General features: G+C 55.8%; 1 protein-coding gene across 4 annotated transcripts; it reads left to right on the forward strand.

Annotated features, from left to right (window-relative positions):
* The first annotated feature begins 1,873 nt into the window (after nt 1-1,873).
* Nucleotides 1,874-21,567, forward strand: IL23R (interleukin 23 receptor). Of its 4 annotated transcripts, none has more exons than XR_003926128.1 (16): nt 1,874-2,882; nt 5,167-5,261; nt 6,042-6,335; nt 6,506-6,629; nt 7,546-7,733; nt 7,931-8,076; nt 8,807-8,963; nt 9,557-9,639; nt 9,911-10,127; nt 11,112-11,309; nt 12,018-12,101; nt 15,554-15,604; nt 16,421-16,517; nt 17,763-17,853; nt 18,319-20,682; nt 20,804-21,567. XR_003926128.1 is itself a non-coding variant. In XM_030033897.1 (15 exons), exons 2-15 carry the CDS (start codon nt 5,204-5,206, stop codon nt 18,937-18,939), a joined length of 2,409 nt encoding a protein of 802 aa, XP_029889757.1. In that variant the 5' UTR covers nt 1,874-2,882; nt 5,167-5,203; the 3' UTR covers nt 18,940-21,567. The 4 variants fall into 4 exon arrangements, 2 of the variants coding, with proteins under 2 accessions (XP_029889757.1, XP_029889759.1); XR_003926127.1 differs by having other exon boundaries at nt 18,319-20,318; nt 20,365-21,567; XM_030033897.1 differs by having other exon boundaries at nt 18,319-21,567.
* The last annotated feature ends 577 nt before the right edge of the window (nt 21,568-22,144 follow it).

Raw genomic sequence — 22,144 nt, forward strand, 5'->3', positions numbered from 1 at the left:
TTGGTGGGCAGCAGAAGGTGCGGCCGCGATGGTGCAGGCACGGCGAGAAGGGGACGTGCCCGGGATGGCCGTGTCCCCCGTGTCCCCCCGTCCCCCATGTCCCCTGTGCCGAGCACAGCTCTGGGTATGACACGAGCGCTTCGCTTTTGGCAGCAAAGCCCGTTCTGGCCCGACCTTTCCTTCCTGCTAAACTAAGCTTCTGACTCACTGCAGTCATTTTCGTGCGCCCGGCCAGCAGCGAGCCCACCAAAGACAACAAATGTTAAATTAATCCCGTTTAATCTTCATCTCATTTGGCGACCAGCTCAACCGGAGGTTTCTCCCCTGAGCCAAACTGGCAACGACTCCGGGGTGGAGCGCGCATCCCAGGGGATGGGAAAAAGGGCTTCGGAGCCTGGTACCCCCCACCCCGTGGGGGGGGGGACGAGGGCAGAGGGAAGGCTGGCGGGGCGCGGAGGCGGTGGCAGGATCCGGTGGCGATGGCGGGTGGGGGGCTGGCGCGGGGCTGCGGAGGCACGGCAGGTCTCGGCAGCCGGCGAGGAAGTCTCTGCGAGATGCAATCGCTTCGCCCCGGGGGCGGCCGCGGGGAAAATCACGCTAGAAGGGAGGCGGGAGCGAGGCACCGCGGCCCCCCCCCCCCCCCACGCTCCCCTGCGAATTTTCTGGGCCCCTTTGAATTCAGGGTGCACCCCCAAAAACATGGGAGCTGCCCGGGGAGAAGGGCGGCTCGATGCGACTGAGGCAGGCTGAGGGTTGGGAGAAAGCGCTGGCACGGGGAAGGGGATAAGTGACCCCAGCCCTGGGTCGGACACAGCGAGCGTGGCACGGGGACGGCCGGTTTTTGGCTGGAAAAAGGCTGGGGAGCACCCCGGGTCCCAAGGAAAACAGGCGCTGGGTGCTGAAGGCACTATCCTGGGGCGCGCTGGGAGAAGCCTGCCGTGCCGTGCCGTGCCAGTCTCTGGAACGACTGCCTCTGCAGCAGCAAAACCACCTTTGGACATCAGGCTGTAAGGAAGATCTAAGCAAATCACAAAGAGCCGCAAAAGGAGCGAGAGGCACGATGGGGTTTGGAAACCCGAGCGGTGTAACCTGCCTCGGAGGAAGGTTGAAGGAACTGGGGTTTGTGAGCACCGGGAAGAGCAAGCCGTGGGAAAGAGCCGGGCGCGAGCATTTACTCTGCTCCCCACCGGCCCAAGGGCTGGCAGCATCGGGGCACAGAGCCGCAGCTCGCCGTGGCCGCTCAGGAAGAGATAAGAACACATGAGTTTAACTGGCACCAGAGAAGGCTGATGGTCTGGGCAATACGGGAGCCAGCAGCTCAGAGGGGCTGCGGAGGCTGGCGGGGTGCTGGGGAGCAGCCACGACGCACCGTGGCTGCAGGCGCGTTGTACCACAGCCAGATGCGCCGTGCTGGCTCCAGATGGGCTGTGCCAGCTCCAGATGTGCTGCCCTGGCTCCAGGTGTGCTGCCTGGGCCCAGACGTGCTTGCCCTCGGTGCCGTCCCAGCTCCAGATGTGCGCACCCGCGGTGCAACCCCAGATCCAGGTGACATAACCTGGCTCCAGATGTGCGCGCTTGCAACGCTGCCCCAGCCCCAGATGTGCGGCCCTGGCCCCAGACGTGTGCCCCACAGCGTTCCTTCCTCAGCCCCAGCTGTGTCGCTGCCGGCAAACGACCCCTCTGCCCCGGCAGCTCTGCAGAGGGGACTGGGATTCCCCCGGGACCCTCCTCAGCTCGCTCCCCTCCACGCCAGGACCCCCGAATCGCAGCAAAGCCCACCTGCAAGGCAAGACACCCCCTTCCTCCTGAAAATGGTTTTCAATAGATTAATACAAATACTTTCATTACAGAACGCATTAAACACACCCGTAACGTGCTGAAACTAAAATTCCCACCGAAACCCTCCCGAACTTGCTCGGGCTGCGTATAACTATACATACAGATGCATCATATATGTTATTATAACTGCACGTTATAGTTTCAGCACACAGTGAGGCTTCACCCCCGCGGTGCCAGCAGGCTACTGCTCCTGCTTTCACCCACCCTTCGCTTTTACAAAAAAAAAAAACCCATGGATCAGTCAAAACCCAGAGCAGCCGGGGCTTGCTGGCAGAGGAAGGGTCTGCCTTGCCCCGGGTGGGGGGAGAAATTATGTTCCCCAACGTTTCCTTCTGCGAGGGCAGAGGCGGGCGAGCGGTGCGGTATTTCCTGTGGTTGCAGCGTCTAATGAGGTTAACACTGTTATTGAGGTTAACTCTTCAACCGATATGAAAAAGGAAGCCACGGGTTCTGCAGCCGGAGGGGTTTGGGACCGGCGGCGGGAGCCGGTGGGATGGAGAGCACCGGGGCAGCTCCGGAGCCTCGGCCCCTTCTGCCCCCCACCCCGGGGGTCCGCGGCCCCGTAGCATCCCCGGATGAGCTGGGGTCCGGCACAAGCAGAGGGGGTGACGCTCGGTGCCGGTGAAAACAACCTCAGACCTTGAGGAGTTTTTCCTTGTAGGCTTCTGGGATTAGTAGAAAAATGTTCTTTTGCTGATGGAGCTCAGCCCGGCTCCCCAGGACCCCTCCGCTGGGCTCCTGTCGCCTCGCACGCAGCGGCACGATCCTAAAAATCCATTCGGGATGGACTTACATTTGCCGGGATGACTCCAAATCCTGTAACAACTTAAAGACTAAAAAGACAACCCCCCCCGGGGCTGTTCCTTTAAGGGATGCTGGGTTTTCCCATGGACTGACTCAGACTGGAAACTCTCAGTTTTTCTCGACACAGCTATCTAGGTCAGGCTTGCTGACACTTGCTGATGCTTCTCGCCGTGCTCGACAGCCCCGGCCGCAGCAGCAGGCGGAGGGGCCCGGCAGCACATGTCCTGAGGACTGGCAAGGTAAGGATCCCCCGGCTCTGCCCAGCTTCCAGCCCGCTACCACCCGGATTTAAAGCCCCCAAAATCCCAGCTCGTGTTTCTCAGCTGCTGCTAATGTGCGTTGGCCGCTTCTGACACACATTGCTGGTAAAGATTTCGCATGGTTTGGGCTTGCACAACCGGGACAGTTTTTCCTTCTTCATTTGCTTCGCATTTCTTTAGCGCTAGTGTACGAGGAGGCTTTTTGGTAGAGATGAAATCAAAGACCAACGTCTCTCGACAACGGTCTCGTTCCTTCTGGCTTTGGAGTTTGCAAATGCCTGGAGTTTGCAAATGCCTGTAAATCGGAATAAAAACGCGAGTGTGAGTGATCCCCAGAGGAGGCAGAGCCTGTGATCTTGTCTTAGAGCTGGCAGTCGGGCAGATTTATTGTCTTTTCAGGTCTTTTCATAGAGCACGAGGCTTGGTTGGTTTTTTTCATTTGTTCTAACTTGCAGGAGGTTTGCAGGCAATTGGGAGGCCTTCAAGTTCTCTTAGTGGGTCAGGTAATAGGAAGGCACTTGAAATTTGACTCAATCATTACGAATACTTGCACAGCCCTTAAAACAAACGAGGTCAGCTCACACAGCAGGAGAAATACAAAAGCATTAGCTGTAGCTAGTAGCCTGGTTTGGGTTGAACAACAACATTTTGAAGCTTTTACAGTGGACTCTGGTTCAGCTTGTCCCTCAAGGGGAAACTTGCCATTTCTAACATCAGATTTTGTATAGGGTTCTTTTAATTATTGCTGGCTTAAAAAGAAAACTACGGAGGCGTGGGGCTTTGCTCAGTTTTCGGCACCGTGCACGTGAACGGGGTGTAAGGCTATGGCAATGGTCTGCCCAGCACCCAGCCCTGCGCCCATCGCAGCATCGCCCCAGCCTTCGGGGGGGCTCCGCTGCGCCGTGAAAGCTGCTCCCAGGTGGATGTTTCTCTTGGAAAACAGCAATTCCCCCCTCACTGGCGAGGCTGGGCTTCGCCTCTGGAGGGGGGGTGAATCCAAAGAGGCTGGGGAGGAAGGCAAAGTGGGCAGGGAAAAATTCAGGCAAGACTGTGGGATGCGGACATGAGCGCGGCCCCTTGGAGAGAGAGGGAAAGCCCCTGCCTGGGATTTTGGGACTGTCTCGGGGCTGGGGGGGGGGGGGGAGCGCTGCCAGGAAGAGCCATTGCTCGGGTCGGGCAGGACCCGCCACAGCAAGGGGGTGGGAAAGATGTTACAGAAACAGGGGATGTTTCTGTCCCACGAAACTGCGTCTGGGGGGGTCTGAGCATCTCCAGGGACGGAGACTGCAGAGCAACCCCTCAGGGCAGCCAGCCCCATGCTTGGCCATCCTTAGAGGGCTTTTTCTTACGTTTAACTGGAATTTCCTGATTTTCAATGTGAGCCCATTGTCTCTTGTCCCGTCCCTGGGCACCACTGAGAGGAGTCTGGCTCCCTCATCTCTACTCCCCCAGCAGACATACATACCCAAGGATAAGACCCCCCTGAGCCCTCTCCTCTCCAGGCTGAACAGCCCCGGCTCTCCCAGCCCTTCCTCACATCTCAGGTGCTCCAGACCCTCAGGCACCTTTGCTGGACTCATTCCAGTCTGTCTCTGTCTCTCTTGTCTTGGGGGGAGCTCAGCCCCGGACCCAGCGCTCCAGATGTGCCTCCCCAGGGCTGAGCAGAGGGGCAGGATGAAAACAGCAGCATCCCCTGCCACCCCCTCACCCAGCATGCCAGTCTTCTTCGAGGAAGGCTCTCAGGCTGCTCAGGCGTGATTTCCCTTTTGTAAATCCACGCTGCCTGCTCCCATCGCCTCCTGGTCCTCCTGTGTGCGCTGGGAGCTGGTTTCGGGGGGGTTTGCTCCATCAGCTGCCCGGGGGGCGGAGGTGAGGCTGTCCAGCCTGTGGGCTACCAAAAACTGCATGAACGTACGGGTTCGTATAAGGAAAGGATTGGAGAAATTTCACAGCTATGAAAACTGAGAGAAATGTCACCAGAAGTGGAATCTCGGGGAAAGCGGCCTCGGGGCTGCTCACCGGGGCTGGACACTGGGCTCTGCTGACGGGGTGCCCGTTACCCGAAACGCTGAGTCCCGTGTGCCCACGAGCCCGTCCCCCTGCGCTCCCGCTGCTGGCACGACCCGTCCTGACCCCAAATCCCCCAAGGAAACCCTCGCCGTGCATCCCCACGGCCACCTCCGGCGCGGTCCCCGAGCATCCCCGGCCGCGTCGGGCAGCGGCGCGGCTGGCGGGATAACTCGCACTTTTCCTCCCCCTCCAGACTATGCCAGGCGCGGGCAGCGGCCGCAGCCCAGGCCATGGCGGGGTCCGGCGAGGCTTTGGCGCTCCACGTCCTGCTCTGCTGCCTGTGCGGAGGTAAGCGGCGGCGCGGCACGGCTCGGCACGGCTCGGCACGGCCGCTACGGCGTCGCCCTCGCTGAGCGCCGGAGCGAACGCCCCGGCCCCGCTGGGGAATCGGAGCGGGAGTGGGAAAATTATAGGGCTACAGCTATGGATTTGGCAGGCGGGGGGGGGGGGGGGAGCGCTTCTTTAGCGTTGCCGGGGCGGGGGCGTCCCCACGCCCTGCGGCACCCTCTGCTCCCTGCTCGCATCCTTGGACCGGGGCCACGGGCAGCCACGTCGGAGCACGCTGGCGTTTTCACGAGCGGTGTGACCCTGCCTCCGCGCACACGAAGCCGGAGCGCAGCTGCACCCTTTCCAGGAAGGCCAGATCGAGCCCGATACCGGCTGCGAGCTGGGTTTGCCGGGGCTGCTGCAGAAGCCTCATCTGATAGCGAAGGGCGGGCTGTGCCTCCGCGCGGGGGCTGCCGCCCTAATCTCGGGGGATCAGAGCTCTCAAGACTACGGGTTATTTCCCTGCAGTCATTTAAGCATTAAAGCAAAACCTAAAATGGGTGAAACTAGCCGTTTCTGATCCGAGGGGATGAGTCACCGGGCGCCGGGTCGCTGCTGAAGGCAGGGGGGGGTTTATCCCCATCCTGGGGGGGGGCGGTGAGGGGAGCGAGGGTCCTGCCACGCTGCCGCCCGCATCCCGGCAAAGCGACCGCCCGTGCGGAGCGGTGCAGCCTGCGGGCATCCTCTCCTCCCGTGGGACGCCCACCCGGAGCCGGCCTGACCCGGCGGGCGTTGGCGCAGGTGTCGCGAACATCAAGTGCTCGGGGCACGTCTGGATCGAGCCCGCGCCGGTGGTGCGGATGGGCTCCAACGTCTCCATCAACTGCCTCTCCACCCTCGGCTGCCCCTGGGCCAAGTTCCTCATCCTCCTCAACTACAGCCTCGCCGAGGGTCCCCTCCGTCCCCTCAACAGCAGCACCGTCCGGCTCCAGCTGCGCAATTTCCGAATGCCCTTCGGGACCGTCGCCTGCTTCGCCCGCTGCTCCGACAGCGAAAGGCACCGGCTGGTGTGCGGCACCCACGTCCTGGCCGGCTGTGAGTAACCCCCCCACGGCTACGGGGTTTCGGTGATTTTTGTTAAGCCGCCAGCACCGAGGAGGTCGGGGCCGGGGGGGGGGCGGGGGGGGGGTTACAGCAGCCTGGATTCGGCACCGCTGGGAGTGGGAGGGGGCGTCAGCACGCTCTGCCTGACCTTACCTCCGCAGACCCTCCGGACCCCCCCAGCAACCTGACCTGCGCCATCCGTGAGCGCTCGGGGTGCCTGGCGTGCACGTGGGACGCGGGACGGCCGACCCACCTGAGCACCCGCTACGCCCTCCACCTGCGCAGGTAAGGTCCCGTGGGACGGGACGGGGGGGTGGGGGGCTGCGGGGTGGGCGATGCGACCACCCGGACGGGTCCGGGGAAGGAGAGCGGTAACGCGTGGCCGGGTCGCGGCGGCCACGAAGCCGGGTGACACCGGGGCTGCTCTGCCGCCGGCGAATCGGGGCGGGCGCCGTGCCCTACTTACGCTTTCTAAAAGCTGACGTCTCCCCGGTCTCCTGCTTGCAAACCGCGTGTTAAACCGCGGGTTTGGCTCCGCAGGGTGGACCTTACGCGCTCGGTGCGACTAGTGGCCCGGCAAGCGTTGCATCGCGTTGCAACGCGTTACAGCCTTTTTTGCAGATGCGTTGATTCTCTCCAAGTTAAAGGGCATGCAGAGAGGGTGCAGCCGGCGGTGTGCACCTAACGCTGCCCAAACCCCGAAACCGAAACCCCAGCAGAGTACAAAAGCTCGAACCTGAAGCAGGCATGCCGGCTGCTGCGCAGCGTGCCGCAGCCCTTCCTACCCAGCCCGGGATGCTTTGTGCCATGTCTGACACCGAAGCACCCGCGACACAAGACTGGCAGGCTTTCAAAGTTAATCTGACTCAATTATTAAAGTAAATGCATTAAATCCCGTCATACGTAGGCTTTGTGAAGTGATTAACTGCCTGCTTAAATTTGCTTAGGTTCAAACTTTGAACCGTGCAGCCAGAAAGAACTGAGAAAGTTCACTTCCTACAGCAAAAATGCAAATGCCCTGCAGAAACATCAAGAACCGAAGGCAATTACTTTCTAGCTCGCTTTAAGAGTGACAAACCCCAGTTTTGGAGATGACTGTGCCCCAGTCGAGAGCTGTGACCCCTCGAGAGTCGGGCTTGCCTTTCCAGCGGGTGCACGATGCCGGGCCAGGCTCTGACCGCGGCTGCCTTCTGATTCCCAGCGTGGGGACGGCGGCGGCGGAGGATGCTGAGGAGGAGGATGCTGAGGAGGAAGAGGTCTTCCCCGCGGGTTTGCCGGTGCCGCTGAGCGCGCTGCGTGGCGGGAGCCGCTACTCGGCGTGGGTGCAGGCCAGCAACGCGCTGGGCGCTGCCCGCTCGCCGCCTCGGCGCCTCGACCTGCAGGAGCTCGGTATGTCCGTCCATCCATCCATCCACCCGTCCGTCCGTCCGTGAGCTGCGTGCTGGGGCTGTGCGTGGCCGTACGCGCCGCGCTGAGATGTCGCTTTAGGGAGATGCACGGGCGATGCAGCTGAGGGGCGGGAGGGCAGCCCCCCCCCCCCGGACATGCCGGCCCCCCGACCCACGCTTTCCCGGCTCTCCCCGCAGTGGTCCCCGCTCTACCCCTGGTCGCCGGCGCCGAGACGACGGAGACGTCGCCTCCCACCACCACCATCCGCTGGAAGAGGCAGACGCTGCTGGAGAACGTGCGCTGCGAGGAGCGACACAAAGCCACGGGTGCCCCGGCGTGGCACGTGAGACGGCCTGGGACCCCCCTCCAAAAAACTCCCCCCCCCCTCAGATCCATGTGTGTGTGCTGCCCCACGTTAGGAGACGCACCGGTTCTGGAGAGCCCTAAGAACCCACGGGCAATGGGAGCGTTTGGGGGGGGGGGGTCATTTAAAACCCACCCCTTTGCTTCTGTGCTTGGGGGGGGGGGGGCACGCACCCCCGGCCGTGGGCAGCCCCCCACCTTTGGCGGGGCAGAACAGCCGATGGCCTCCGAGAGGGCAGAGTGCCTTTCAGGCAGGGTTATCATCTCTGCTTTTTAAGCAAAAGGGCAGAATTCAAAATATTTCCAAACGTGATCTAGTTCTGCAAGGAGGCAGAAAAGCCTCTAGGGATGCTCAGCGCACGCACGCTTCATTGGTCGTCCCCGCACACTCGCAGACACGACCGCGCTCGGGGCAGCTCCACCCGGGTCCCTTTCGGAAACCTCCAGCGCCCACCAGAGCCCCCCCCCAGATTGCCGTGGTGTCGGAAGCCCAGCGACGTAGCCGGCCGGGGGCTCTCGCTGCACCACCCCAGCTTGCCCAGTGCGTTGGCCAGCCCCGCGTGCTCGGGGGGGACCTCGCCTGTCCCCATCCACGCAGAAGAGGAAGGCAGCGACCGCCGCCGGCTCCCGCTTTACATTTTGGGGCCGGCGGCGGCGGTGAGGGGGGGGGGGAATCCCGCTCCCCACCTAGCACCCTGCTTCCCTTGCAGGTGGAGGCGTGGGACGGCACGGCGCAGCACGGCACGGCGCAGCACGACCTGCAGAGTAACACCCAGTACGCGTTTCAGGTCCGGTGCCGGCTCAGCCCTGCCGACAGCCCCTGGAGCGACTGGAGCACCCCTTTTCTCTACACCACCCCCGAGGCAGGTATGCTCAGCCTCAGCGCTGCTCTCCCTGCGGTTTTTGTTTGTTTGTTTGTTTTTTTTCCCCCCCCAAAAGCAGCCCATCGGCTCCTCGAGATGCTCTGCGGGGACCCGGCCCAAGCTCAGGATGCTGGGCAGCTCGAGTTAGCTCAGCGACACGGGGGACCGCTGTCGGCAGACGTCGGGCACGATGCTGCGGCATCGCCACCATCCCCACGCTGCGGCCGAGGGCTGAGCGCTGTCGCAAGCCGGCGACTCGTCTCGTGCCCTCCGAGCGCTCCCGGCCCCGCGGCAGGCTGCGGGTCGCGGTGATTTTGGCAGATTCCTCAGGTTGCGGCGGTACGGTAGGAGCTGGAGAGACGCCAGAGGGGCTTTGCGGGCACGTGTTTTTTTCCGTACAGAAAGAGGGATGGGATACGAGCATCCATCTTTGGTAGCTGGCTCGCTCCCCGGCAGCAGGGAAAAGTCCTCTTGCCCTAGGTGGAAAAGGGTGGGAGCCACGTCCGCGGGTGGGAGCCCCCCCCAAATGCACGGGTGGGATCCCCGGCCGGTTCCCCTTCGGGAGCCCACGCCAACGTCCCACGCTTCCTCCCGCAGCCCCCGCCGCGGCACCCGACGTCTGGCGGCGGCTGGGCCCGGCGTTCTCGAACGGCAGCCGCGAGGTGACGGTCTTGATCAAGGTAAAGTCTTCTTTTTTTTGGCGGCTCCCGTGAAATTTCCGCGCACGAGAACAGCCCCTGACGAGAGGCGGCAGAAGGCGATGCCCTCGGACCAAAGGGATGGGCGGGGGGGAAGAGGAGACCCCAACGCATCCTTGGGGCAAAACCTCTCCATCCTTGCAAAATCCATCCCCGTGTCGCCCGGCCGAGGGGACCTCCGTCCTGCGCGGGGGCTGCTGGGGGCCAGACCCCTCACCCGTCCCTGCGGGGCTGTCTCTCTGGCCGTTCGCAGCCCCTGCCGCCCCGGGATGCCCGCGGGAGGATCCTGGGCTACGCCGTGACCGCCGAGACCCCCCGGGGAGCGATGCTCCTCTGCAACACTTCCAGCACGGCGTGCAGCGTCCTGGTCCCCCCGGGAGCCCGTGCCCTCCAAATCACCGCGCACAACTCCAGGGGGGCTTCCAGCCCCGCCAGCATCACCCTCGGCAGAGGTGCCGGCGGCCGGGAAGGTAGGATCTCGCACACAGCAAGTGCGGCTTTTAACAGAGACCGGCTTTTAGCAGGATGGCAGGGAAAAATGCTAGGTTGTGCGTGCATGGCTTTAAAGCAAGGGAAAAGCCCCGGCGGAGCTCTGCCCGCTTCGCCGGGGGGGACACGACGTCCTCCGGACGAGGCCGGCATCCCCCGGCGATGGAGATGCTCCGCAGGCGCGTGTCTCAGCCCTCGGCCTCTGAAGGCTGCGGCAACAAGCTTAAAAATCAGTTTGTCCCGCCTGCGCGGGCTGGCAGGGCTGCGCCGTGCAGCGGGCTCGGTGCGAGGGTGCTCCTCTGCTCCGTGCTCCCCAAAATAGCTCCTGCTGCCTCTGGCACAGAGACAGCCCCAGCTGGGAGCTGGGTCCTTGCAAACAGAAAGGGAGGGAAAAAAAAAAAAAAAAAAATTCCTTTCTGGGCCACCTTAGGTTCCCTGCACCACAGGTTGTGTGGTTTTCCCCACAACCACACTTTCCTATTTTTTAAAAGTGTCTCTTTTAATGAGCAATGGGAGGGGAAAGTCCCATTCAAATTGAGGACAAATATATGACTAAAAAGAAACTAAAGAGAAATAAGGTGGAAAAAATTCTCTAATCTCTCATACTTATCAGAATCATGCGCCTTTCTTGTAAGAAATGACAGGTAAAGCATTTCAGATGAGACATGACAAAGCTGAAGATGTGCTTTCGCGATATGTGTGTGTGAGCACAGATATATAAAAAAATAGATTTATAGATATAAAAATACAGATATTGGTATTTATATATATATATTTGTGTGCATATATATATATATATATATGTATATAAAAACCCACTACATTCTAGAATTTCTTGTTCCCTCTTCATCCTTAAACATTTTCAGGAAAGACACATTTTACCTGGGTTTAGCTGACCCTTCCGAGTCTTCTGCTCTTCGAAGATGAGGTTGGGCTGACAGCCCCCTTGCCATCTCTCTCCGCAGAGTTCCCGGCACCGGGGGCTGTGGAGGTGAAGCCCGAGAACCGGAGCGGGATCTCGGTGGCCTGGCAGCCCCCCCGCCGCAGCGGGAGGTCCCCGCTCTGGTTCATAGTGGAGTGGGTTTCCACCGCCCAGTATAGCCAGGAGGGGCAATATTTTTGGAAGAAAGTCCCACGCCAGGAAACACACACGTATATCCAAGGTAAGATACTCCAGGGGTCATTTCGCTGTTTGGTGTGCTTCATCAGGATATTATACAGCCAAAATACGTTAGAAAGGCAGAGTTTCATGTGAAATTGAGCCCCTGGCCACTTAGTTTTTGGAGAGTGGGACCGTGAAGAGCCCGTTGGGAGCAAGGAGGAGCGAGGGCGGTCGGTGGGATGGGGTCTCCCGGGTGGAGGCGAGAGGGGAAGAGGACGAAGCGACAAGGGAGCTGGCAGGCAGACAAGCCTCGCGGAAGCCCGTCCGCGCGCAGGAGATGGACGTGCGCATGTAAAGGGCGCCGAGAGGGAAGGCACAACGCTCGGTGCGCCAAGGCTCGTGCTTTGGCACCTCTCCTCCCCTCCGCGCCCAGAGAACGAAGCCTGCGGGTCCTCGCCGACGCAGCCCCAGCCCAGCAGCACAAACGCCTCCGGACCCGTCCCGCTCCGTTCCTGCTCCCCACGTTAATTCTGGCGTTTGCTGGGTTTGGGGTACTTCCTAGCCAGGCTTTTGCTCTTTCCACACGTGGGAACAGCTCATGCAGCGCCTTTCCCCAGGGCAGGGAAGGCGTGCAGCGGGCTCAGAGCTGGGGACCCCCCCCCCACACCTCCATCAGCTTTCACCACTCGGTGACAAGCCCTTGAGCGAGCCGAGAGCTTTCACAGCAGCTTACAAGTACATTTTAAAGGCAAATCTTGCTTCTTTCCAGAAGAGGCAGTACTAGGAGGTCGCATCAAGGTGTCGGTATATGCGGTCTACCCCGACGGAGTCAGCAAACCAAGCTCCGGCCAAGGTAAGCCCAGGCGGGTGGAAAAGCTGCCGCTTGCTGCAATAGAGCTGCGGAGCTCAGCTGGCCATTTCATTCTCAGTGTGCCCACAACCTGCCGGTTTTGTGGACTGACTTAGTTTTAGAAACAAGATGTAAACCCTTCCCGTTGACCAGAGGAAAGCAGGGCTCTAGATGGAAACCTTTTGGCTGCAGGACATGAAAATAGGGATCTTTATCAATGCATCTGTATGAAAGCCTTCTGTGCGCAGGAGCTAGAGATCTAATGCACATGAGAACCACGTCTTACTTCACAAGATACACCAATGGACTCATGCTCCCTTTTTGTGATAGAAAAGATGAGCTTGCTGCTTTGCACGTTTGACAATAAAATGTTACAGATAAACCAAAACGTAGAAAACAACTTTTACAGAGACCAACCGGCCAAGCTGCAGCCTGCCCTTTCTTACCTGGAGTGGGAAGCAGGCAGGCTTCAGTTCTGGAAACTGTTTTAGGTAAGAGCATAGGCCAATTTACAAAGGAGAGTAAGGACTATCGTCATCTCAAGCACTGCGTGCCTTCGGTTTGGCTGTCCCCAGGAGCTGGGCACACTGAGCTCCCTGAGCCGTTCCATCCCGCTGCTGGTCCTCACCCAGGTGAACCAGGATAACCCACACACCGCTCAACATCGGAGCGCTGAGCGCCCTCCCAGCACCACCGTACCTGCTCCACGGCCACCACAGCGCAGGCAAACCCCTCTGCATGCAGGGATGCTGCCCGGGTCCGTGGAGACAAGGGAGGGCTGAAGTGAAACCAGTCTATGGACCAGTACTAGGACCTCCAGAGCTCCTCCAACACAGCTTATAACCCAGGGCTGAGCTTAAATAGCCCCGGGGCAGGGGGTGTGGGTGGAGGTCCAGGTGAGGCTGGTCAGGGCCATTAAGACCCGTTAGTGCCCTCCCTGCCCTGACAGAGCTGGCTGCAGCTGCAGGCAGGGGTTACACCTGAGGATGTCATCAGTTCACTGTCCCATGCTGGGATGCAGTTTTAGATGCGTTATTTGAAGCTGCTCAGATACTTTCCCTGTGACAAACCGGCTCTGTGTTTCTGGTTGGCACCCCTCGTGGCTTTGAGAAGGGCAGTTATTCAATTTTTTCCCGAGAAATGGAAGCAAATGTTCCTGAGCGGTTCATCCCGGGCTGTTCACGTCTGTTAGCCCTGGCAATTAGGTGTTATCCTCACAGACACGCTGACAGTCTTTGGCTCTGGGCAGGCTGGGGTTTGGGCACCTCCAGGTCTGGCAACATGAATTTCCAGGGTCCTGATCCTCAAGTGGGCTTAAATCTCGGCAGCAGGTCTCCGTCTGTGTGGAAGGGGGAAGAGCTGGGTGTCAAAGGGAGGATGCTCTAACCTTTGCACTAGCAAATGGCTTAGAAATGTGTTAAATTCTTAAAAATATAGACTTTATCCTTAGTGGTTGCAGAGACTCCTTTAACAAAGCTTGGGGGTTTATGTGGGGAAGTGCCAACACGAGGCAGCAGTGAAGCTCGTGTCTGTGACAAGGTTTGCTTCCAAAGCACCAACACAACCCACGGCTGACACCTGCAGTCAAGTCCTCCAGCTTGACCCCACAGGCTGAACCTCATTCTTCTTTATTCAGATTGAGCTCATCCATCGTCAGTAAAGCATTGCTGTAATCATATTAATTTTTGTTATTTTATACCAGTTCAATGTGCCAGTGACACCTGCCCCCCAAAGAGCTGAATTCCGAGGCTGCAGAATAATGTACTCCAGCACTTGCCTTCCACAATCCCATGTATTCGAGAGATGCTTTGCAGCGTCTGCAGCGCACTCCAGCTGAGTGGGCTTGTACTGCAGACACGCTCTACTTAGGGAACTGAAATAATCAAACTCCCGGAGCTCTGCTAGGAGATGCATGTGCTTCAAATGCACAAAATCAAAGGCAGTACTCTTTACTGGGATTTTTTTGCCCTTTGGAGAGGCAGAAATTGCATTTGGCCTTGGATTCGCGTCGGTCCTTGCAAATCAAGTACCAAACAGAAGTGGAACGGGGCTTGCTCCACCAGGCTTGGATAAGCTCCGTCCTTTGACCGCTGCTGTTTCATTCATTAAAGGCTGTGAATTCCAAAAGGTTTTCACTCATTTTCATCTGAACCAATCTCAGCTGATGGGTTACTCACCCCGTTGCAGAAATCACTGGCTGAAACCAGGTGGCCCATGTTGTTTAGGTTATTATTATTATATATATTATATATATAGGATATATTAAGCTGGATATCCTTAATTGTCTCGGCCAGTTGAAGCTCTGTGATTGTAGGTGAGGGTGCTAGCTGCTCTTCTTATTAATGCTGATCCTCTGCTTAAATGCATTCAGCCCTCTGCTGCCACGAGCAGACGTTTGCCGTGAGCAGGGTGACGGTCCCCCTCTGCGGAGGAGGTGGCTTCTCGTCCCTGCCCTGCTGGGACAGCCGGCTTCGGGGACAGAGAGGCAAACGTGGGGAGCAGCAGGATTTTTCCTAAAGCAGTCAGCCAGCTGAAGGGTATGGAGGAGTTTTCGGACGTGCAAATGAGGGGTTTCATAAAGCACCTGGATTCTTGTACTTCTAAAGATGCTCTTGGGAGTCTGCCCTTCCCAAATTTCCCAGTATTGGCAATTTGCTGTCTCGGGAAAACCCCGCTGCCGGTGTGAGCTGTACTTGCATGGACGACTCTGCAAAAGGGGCCCTTTATGTTGCCAGCCGCTCTGGGGGCATTTCCCCTCCTTCAAACCCAACGCGGACCCACAGCCACATCAGGAATGCTCACCGCCATTGAAAGACATAGCCAAATCATAGGGAGCAAGGCTGGAGAGGAAGATTACCCCGTCCCAAGGGAAGATCAGCTGTATTGCTTCCATTCCTGACAGATGTTTGCTGAAACTGCTCTTGCACGTCCCAGCAGAGACCCTTTTTCTTGCAGGGTGACCCCCCCCGAAGAGAGCTTGCTGCTTGTTTTAGCAAAAATACGCTTCTTGCCACGGCAGGCTCTTTAGCTGCAGATCTTCCCTCACCGCACAGCCCGTCACACAAACGGATGCCGTCAGAAAATTCAGTCCCACGGGCGTCAGACGCTCTGGGAAATAATCTGTAGGCGCTCGTGAAAAATGATGTACGGTTCCTCAGGAAGTCTAAATTCTTGTTTCAGGTGCTGAGGGGAGCGATGTGCGTGGAATATGTTTTGTAATTGGTGTTATGCGTTCATCAACATCTCGTTTAATTGGATCTCTGAGAAATAGGAGATTGAGTAGAGTCCAGCCAGAGCTGGAGTTACTAATTACTTTAGGGGGCTTTATTTTTCTCATTATACCATTATTTACTTTTCTAAACAATATTAACAAAATAAAAATAAGCCGTAGCTTCTATGTCACCCACTGTCCTCTAAATGAAGTTATGGACATTTTTTTCCTCTCTCTGTTTAAGTCCCTTCAGAGGACCAGCTCCTGGGCAGCACCTACAGCGAGATCTCCCATGGTAAGAAGATAGTAGCTCAGACTTGGTAAGCCAGACTTTCTCCTTGACCAGAAGTGGCAGTTTTAGCCCGAGCAGCACCTGGCGATGGGGAAGCGAAAGCTCCCTTTTACACTTCGGAGGAGTCAGAAAAGCAACTTTGCACTCGGTGGGGACGTGAGCCACATGGCAGGAAAGGCTGCAGTGCTCTCATGGATGAATAGCACCCGCAAAATGCAAGCCTTAAGTTTTGCTTTCTCATGAGACTTATAGTATAATGTACATTACGACAAGTAGGAGATAAGAAAACAAGGAAAATACAAGGTAACGCTAACACGTAGCATAGCAGCAATAGACTGTTTCAATCTCGCAGTTTGAACCAGAGACTCGTCTAAGCATTTCCCATCCATGTTTCTAACTTCGGTTATGCTCTGGTTTGCACATCTTCTGGTAAAGGTTACGTTATGATCTGTTGCAGTACTTAAACCAAAAGCAAAACCAACGTAAGCTGAAGAATTGACTTCAGCGTTTCTGGAGGTAGTAAGGCTGCGTAGGAAATGGTTAAAGACCGTGACCACACTTCTTCGAATTACTTGGCTGAACCCCCCCGGCGTGGCGATTGCGAGGGGAAGGGGCTGCGGTGCCCGGTCGCGGGTGGGACGGCAGTTTTGGTTTTGCTTTTGTTATGGCTTTGCTTTGTTCACTGAGGAGCAAAAGGGCAAGTGAAACGCCGAAGGCTGTTTTAGCAAAGGTCTGCCCTTTACATCAACGAACTTGTGGCAGATGGGGGGGCAGAGCAGGGCCACCCGATCGACCTTTTTGCTATCTATCCTTTTTCAGATGATGACATTGGCGTTTTCCTGGGACTGGGCGTCAGCGTGGTCATATTGTCAGCTGTTCTGTTAATTCTGATGTTTAAAAAATCAGCCAGAAAAAGGTATTACCTTCTCCTCCACGATTTGTTCCTTATTTTCAACTCATACTTTTCTTCCAGAATATTTTAAAATTAACTACAGAAACCAGTCCCTTTCACTGCAGCCTGCTCTTACTGAGGGCAACTTCACCCATTAAGCAGATCGCTATACGAAAAGACATTTGTGTGCTCTACAGTAAGGCAGAGACCAACAAAAAAAGTAAAAAATCATTCCTCTGTAAAGGCCAGCCTTTACAGAGATATAAGGGTGGGGGTAGAAAACGAGAGGAAAAACATAACCTCTGCAGGTAAGTTTTATCCTAGGACTTGTTACTCCCAGTTTTGACTGAGGAGGGGATGCTGAAGCCCCTCACGCCTGGACCCTGAGGGACAGGCAGAGACTGGAGAGTGGAGCAGCTGGAAAACTCAATGGGGAGGATCTTAAAACTGGTTTTAACACCGACTGCTGTTTGCCAGGCACCCTTGCAAACCAGCACTCATCTATCCCAGTTTGCCCAGTAGCTGGAATAGGGATGTCCAGGAGTCCAGGCGCTGCTGTCCCCGACAAAAATCCAGGGGAATGGGTGGCCTCTGTGCCACAGAGCTGCTGGTTGGATCTTCCCGACAAAACAAGAAATAGGGGAGAGGAGGCCTGGGGGTAGAGGATGTCGAAGGGCTGCCTCTTTTGGTTCCTGAACCCAGCCTAATTCTTCCACTCTCGATGTCATTGTGAAACACGGGCATTTCAGCAACAACAGGGACTGTGTATTTTCCCAGGAACGCAGCAATGCACCAGGATGTCAGCAAAGCTCAGCGAAATTAAAATCTCTTGCAAATGATTTTCATTTCTGCAGCAGCTTTGGCTGTAGGAAAATCAACTTTCATTACTGCTGTGTATTTGATTTCATCAGCTCAGGGCACACATGCCTCCTCCGATTCATACACATAGCTTGGTCCTCCCCCCCCCCCCCCAGTTTAGCAACATTTTCACATCCAGACAAGTTTTACATAAGGGATTTACCTAGGGTAATTTAGCTTCCAGGTTTGCACTGCCACGAATCAAACCTGGGGGAATAAGGTCAAAAGACAAAGAGCTAGAGTTCAAACGGGGAAACCCACCCATATGGGGTAAACCTGGGGCTTCCAAGCCGTCCTTGAAGGATGGGTGCACTTTGTGTGCCCCTCCTGCCAGTTTCATCCTGCATGAAGAATAAGTGACTAATAAAATGGACTAACGACTTGGCGTTTATTTTTTTCTTTTTGGTAAAGAATTAGCACCATCATTGTGTCGCTCTTGCCAAAATGGCTGTTTGAAGACTTTCCCCACATGGAAAACAGCAACGTGGTAAAGTCACTCCAGGTAATTGCACTATTATTATCTCCCAGCTTTTCTTCACTTGTGTCCCCTTAGATTAAAGCTTGCTCCAGAGCTGTGAGAAACACAGATGGGAAGAGGATTAAGCTCTAAGGGACCAGGAACTGATCAGGAATCATTTCCCAAGCATTTCCAAGGTGCATGGGAGCCCAGCTTAGCTGAGGTCTTTAAACTTTGCCTCAATATACTCTTTATTCAGTGGCCACAGTTGACTCCAGCCGCCCTTGAAGTGCGTGCAGGAGCATGGAGACAGGCACAGCTGCTCCCCGTCTTCTCCCGTCCACCTCGCTGTGGTCCGTTTCACAGGGGGGATTGGATGAGGGAGGTGGGAAGGAAGACGAGATGAAGACAACAAGTCCTTGCCCCGTTTCTTCCTCGGGATGCTCTAGTGGTAGCTCATCCGTTGTTAAAATTTGCCAGTTTGCTACCTCGCTCATCTTTTTTTTCCAGGAGAAGAGTGATTTCACGAGTAGCAGTTTCCATGAGCCGTTCTTGGACACCAGTGACCCCACAGTTATGGAAATCGAGGAGGTGCCAGCGCACAAGGAGTACAAGAACGTGGCCACCAGAAGGAAGCCCAGCAGAGAGGTCCCCGAGGACGGGGAGCGCCCGGGGAGCAAGGTGCCTGCCAGCGTCACGACCCCCGAGCAGATCACTGACTACAAACCTCAGGTGTCCGACGGGAACCCGCTGGGGTACGTAGCCGCCAATATTTACCAAACGCAGCCCCCCGCACCCCTCCCAGAACCGGAGACGAACGTCTTCTTCAGAGACTACACGAGCCCCGTTCCCCACCTGTGGGACGGGGAGGGAGGGGGACACCCCATCTGTCTGCTGGAGAAGATCAACCTCATCTTAAACAACAGCCGGAGCGGGCAAAGCCACGCGTTCGGCTCAGCCCCGGGGGGACACGGCTCCCCCCCGGAGAGCCAGTGGGGACACACGCTGGCCAGCGATGTTCAAGAGCAAACGCTGGTCCCCGATGAGCTGGTCTCTTGCCTGAGAGCCATGAACGGGGAGTCGGTGGATACAAAGACCTGCTTTCCGCAAAGCATCGGGAGATTATTTTGAGGGAAATTTGTAGTTGTGATCGGAAAAACCCGAAGCGGTGACCGCGGCACACATCAACCTTTGAGACTGCAAGCAGCAGAACTGGAGCAAAACTCCAAGTCTGAAATTTGCCTTCTTAATCGACTACAAATTCTTGTGGCTGCCTGGAATGCCTTGGCCAGTAAATCACAATTTTAAACTTACCTCATGTTGTCACAAGCATAAAACCCATAAAACTTGGATTCCCGTAAGAACTGAAATACAGAGCAGGTGATTTCTGCAGCATGCAATATGCTTCAATTATTATTCAAAATCATTCTCTTGCTAAATGTTTGGAGCATTTTGTCCCTGGAGCTGACTGCAGTTAGGATGGATAAAACGATCCCTTAGACATCCTGACAGAAGCGTGTAACGTATCTTGGGATGACTCTTAATGCAGAGACACTACACCGAGGAGGATTTATATATCATACAGCATACATGGATACCAAGAAAACAAACTCATTTCTGTATGACAGAATAACCCAATTTCATATGCTTTCCCATTCAATAATAAAAACCACATCAGGTAAGAACAAGCCTTCATCGTCTGCCAGGCTGATTTAAAATCTCTTTAAATTGGTCACTGGACAGATTCTTCACTTTGGGTGAGGGACTTATCATCTCACAGCAGCTTGTCAGCACCTCAGCCTTGCTGGGTAAAGTACAATAAGGCACAGCGAAATGGCATTTATTAGGCACGTGACAGGGAATTTGGATCTTCTGACCTCCAGAAAATGAAATACAGGAGTCTCTTTCCTGCTGAGCATCTGCGATATCATTCCCAAGTTTGCCTGGGACTTCAGAGGTTGTGTTGCAAAATGCTTCTAAAGCAACCAGAAACTCCCTGGAAATGTGAGAGGTTGGATTACAAACCTGTTCGCTGATCACCCACGCCTTTTTAAGGAAACGCTCCAAATGCTTTTAAGGAATACAAGCATAAAAGAAGTTTGCGATCCTCTGTAAAGTGCCTCAGCGCTCGCTGCTCTCCGCGAGGTTTGCTCTGCCGGACCTTTTCTCCTACCTCTTGGGTCCCAGCAGAGACCGGTTTCGGTCTGGAGCCGCAGCCGGCGGGGGTGACGCTGCCTGTGGCTGGTGCCACAGCCGTGCACACTCGTGCACGCTCGTGCACGCCCGTGCACGCTCGTGCACATCCTCGCGCGCTCGTGCGCGCCCAAGGCTGCTCTTTCGCGAGCCTCCGCAGGCCGGCGAAGCCACCTTCCCCCAGCTCACATTCGGGCTGTTTTGGGGCCGTCTGCGGCAGGACGCGGGAACTCTGCCCCAAAAACTCCGGTTGGAGGCAGCGGTGCCTTCCCCACCTCGGATCCGGGCGAAGGAGCAAAGAGCGCACGGCTCCCGCCGTCGCTCCCAGGAGGGACCGGGGGCTTCGATATACCCGGCTAGCAGCTCGCGAGAATCCCGTTGACTTTGCATATAGCTTTGAGTCTCCCTTTGCAACAAATAGCACAAAGGGCCTCTGAACTATACACCCGTACGTGTGATTTCTGCTCGCCGAGGAGCCTGCGTAGCTCACGGGGCGCTGGGTGACTGAGCCGGCCACGCACAGCCCAGGGAATATTTGCAGGGAACGTGTCTTGTAAGAATGACGCTAACACCAGCACGTTAACAGGCAAAAGGATCTGACCGTGCGTTACCAAAAATCCGTAAAATAACAAGAGCGAGACTTGACAAATTTTTGTAAGACTTAAAAGTTGCAAAGCTAAGGTAAATGCTAACCTACATGTAATTACCTATTTAGAGTTATCCATTTTAGTATTATGAAATCACTTTTTGCAGCAGCACTGCTAAACCTGGAGATTATAATATTTCTTTCTATTTTTGCTAGGCACTGTATGCGCTTCTCTGACAGCCGTTGTGCAAACGGATCGATTTTGTTGTTTACTCCTGGATACCTTCAAACCAACATTGTTGTGCGCTGTACTTGTTTCCTTTTAACAACCCTAGAAATCTGTCGCTTAAGTGTGTACAGAGTAGTAGTTACCTGGCAAGGCAGGGTAGGATTCTTCTTTAGAAGCAGCAAACTGTTTCCAAGCCAGAAGTGTGACTTTTACGTGTAAGCGAGTCTAAAATTAGTGATTGCCGCCTGTGCAGGAAGGAAATTGTAAAAGAACAGCCACATACTACCAGCAGCCCAAATGTGAGATGGGGAAGGTATTTTTTTCAATGTCCACATCCTGAGACTCACACTGCCTGTATCGCCTGAACTACCAAACCCTGCGGGTGAAAATGCTCATCTTGTCAGAAAACAAGGCTGAAAGCCTGGTCTTACATTTCAGGTACCCGCTGGTTGAATTTCCAGCCCTGCTAACTTGCTCCAGGATGGACACCTGCAAATATATCTGTGGCCAGAGGAGCACAGCTCCTCTCCTCTTCAGCAGCTCTCGGCAGGCAGCGGTGCAGGGATGAGACATTGCCCTGCTCTCACCATGCACGCGTGCTGCACCAGTGGCAAAGCTCCCGCTGATTTCTTGGGGGGGACCGAAGGAAATATTTCTCCTTAAAATGGTTGCATGGATGCATCTGGTAAATATGGACTGGTTACTGGAGAAAATGGAAAGAGAAGGGCACAAATATACGTGTATATATGTGTGTGTGTATATATGTACACATCTCTTTTTTTTCCAGCTGAACTATTCTAGTATACAATACAGTTCCCCCTCTCCCTCCCTTCTAACCCATTTGGACAGTGCTTGTATCTACCAACGGTTTAAAAGAGGCAACAGGCTTGGTCTGGGATGGATACGCGTGGTGCTCACCTCTGGCAATGAACGCATCGGTGGGTAAACGGAGTGGTGCGTGAAGACAGCAGGAGTTTTGATAATAGCCCGATACCCCGATGCCACATCGTGTCCTCGCTTTCAGATTTTTACTTGTCAGATGCGCTCTTTGCTCTGCTGTTTGTCTTTGCCCTTGGAAAGCCCTCTGCATCCCGCCCGTGCCTTCTTTTCCGCCAAGTGCGGTATTTAGGGATGTAAACCAGCGTCCTGCACTATAGGCGTGCAAGCCCAACACTGAGATCCTCATCGGGAGCAACCCTTGAAGATACGGATGGCCCAGCGCTTTGAATCAAATCATGACGTCGTTTTATTCTCCCTCCCTGAAATATTACACGCTCTCTAATTCCTGATATCAGTATTTTCTAAACTTTTTCTAAGTTTGGTTATAT

Source organism: Aquila chrysaetos, chromosome 12, assembly GCF_900496995.4.
Source record: "Aquila chrysaetos chrysaetos chromosome 12, bAquChr1.4, whole genome shotgun sequence".
NCBI classification, from domain to species: Eukaryota; Metazoa; Chordata; class Aves; order Accipitriformes; family Accipitridae; genus Aquila; species Aquila chrysaetos.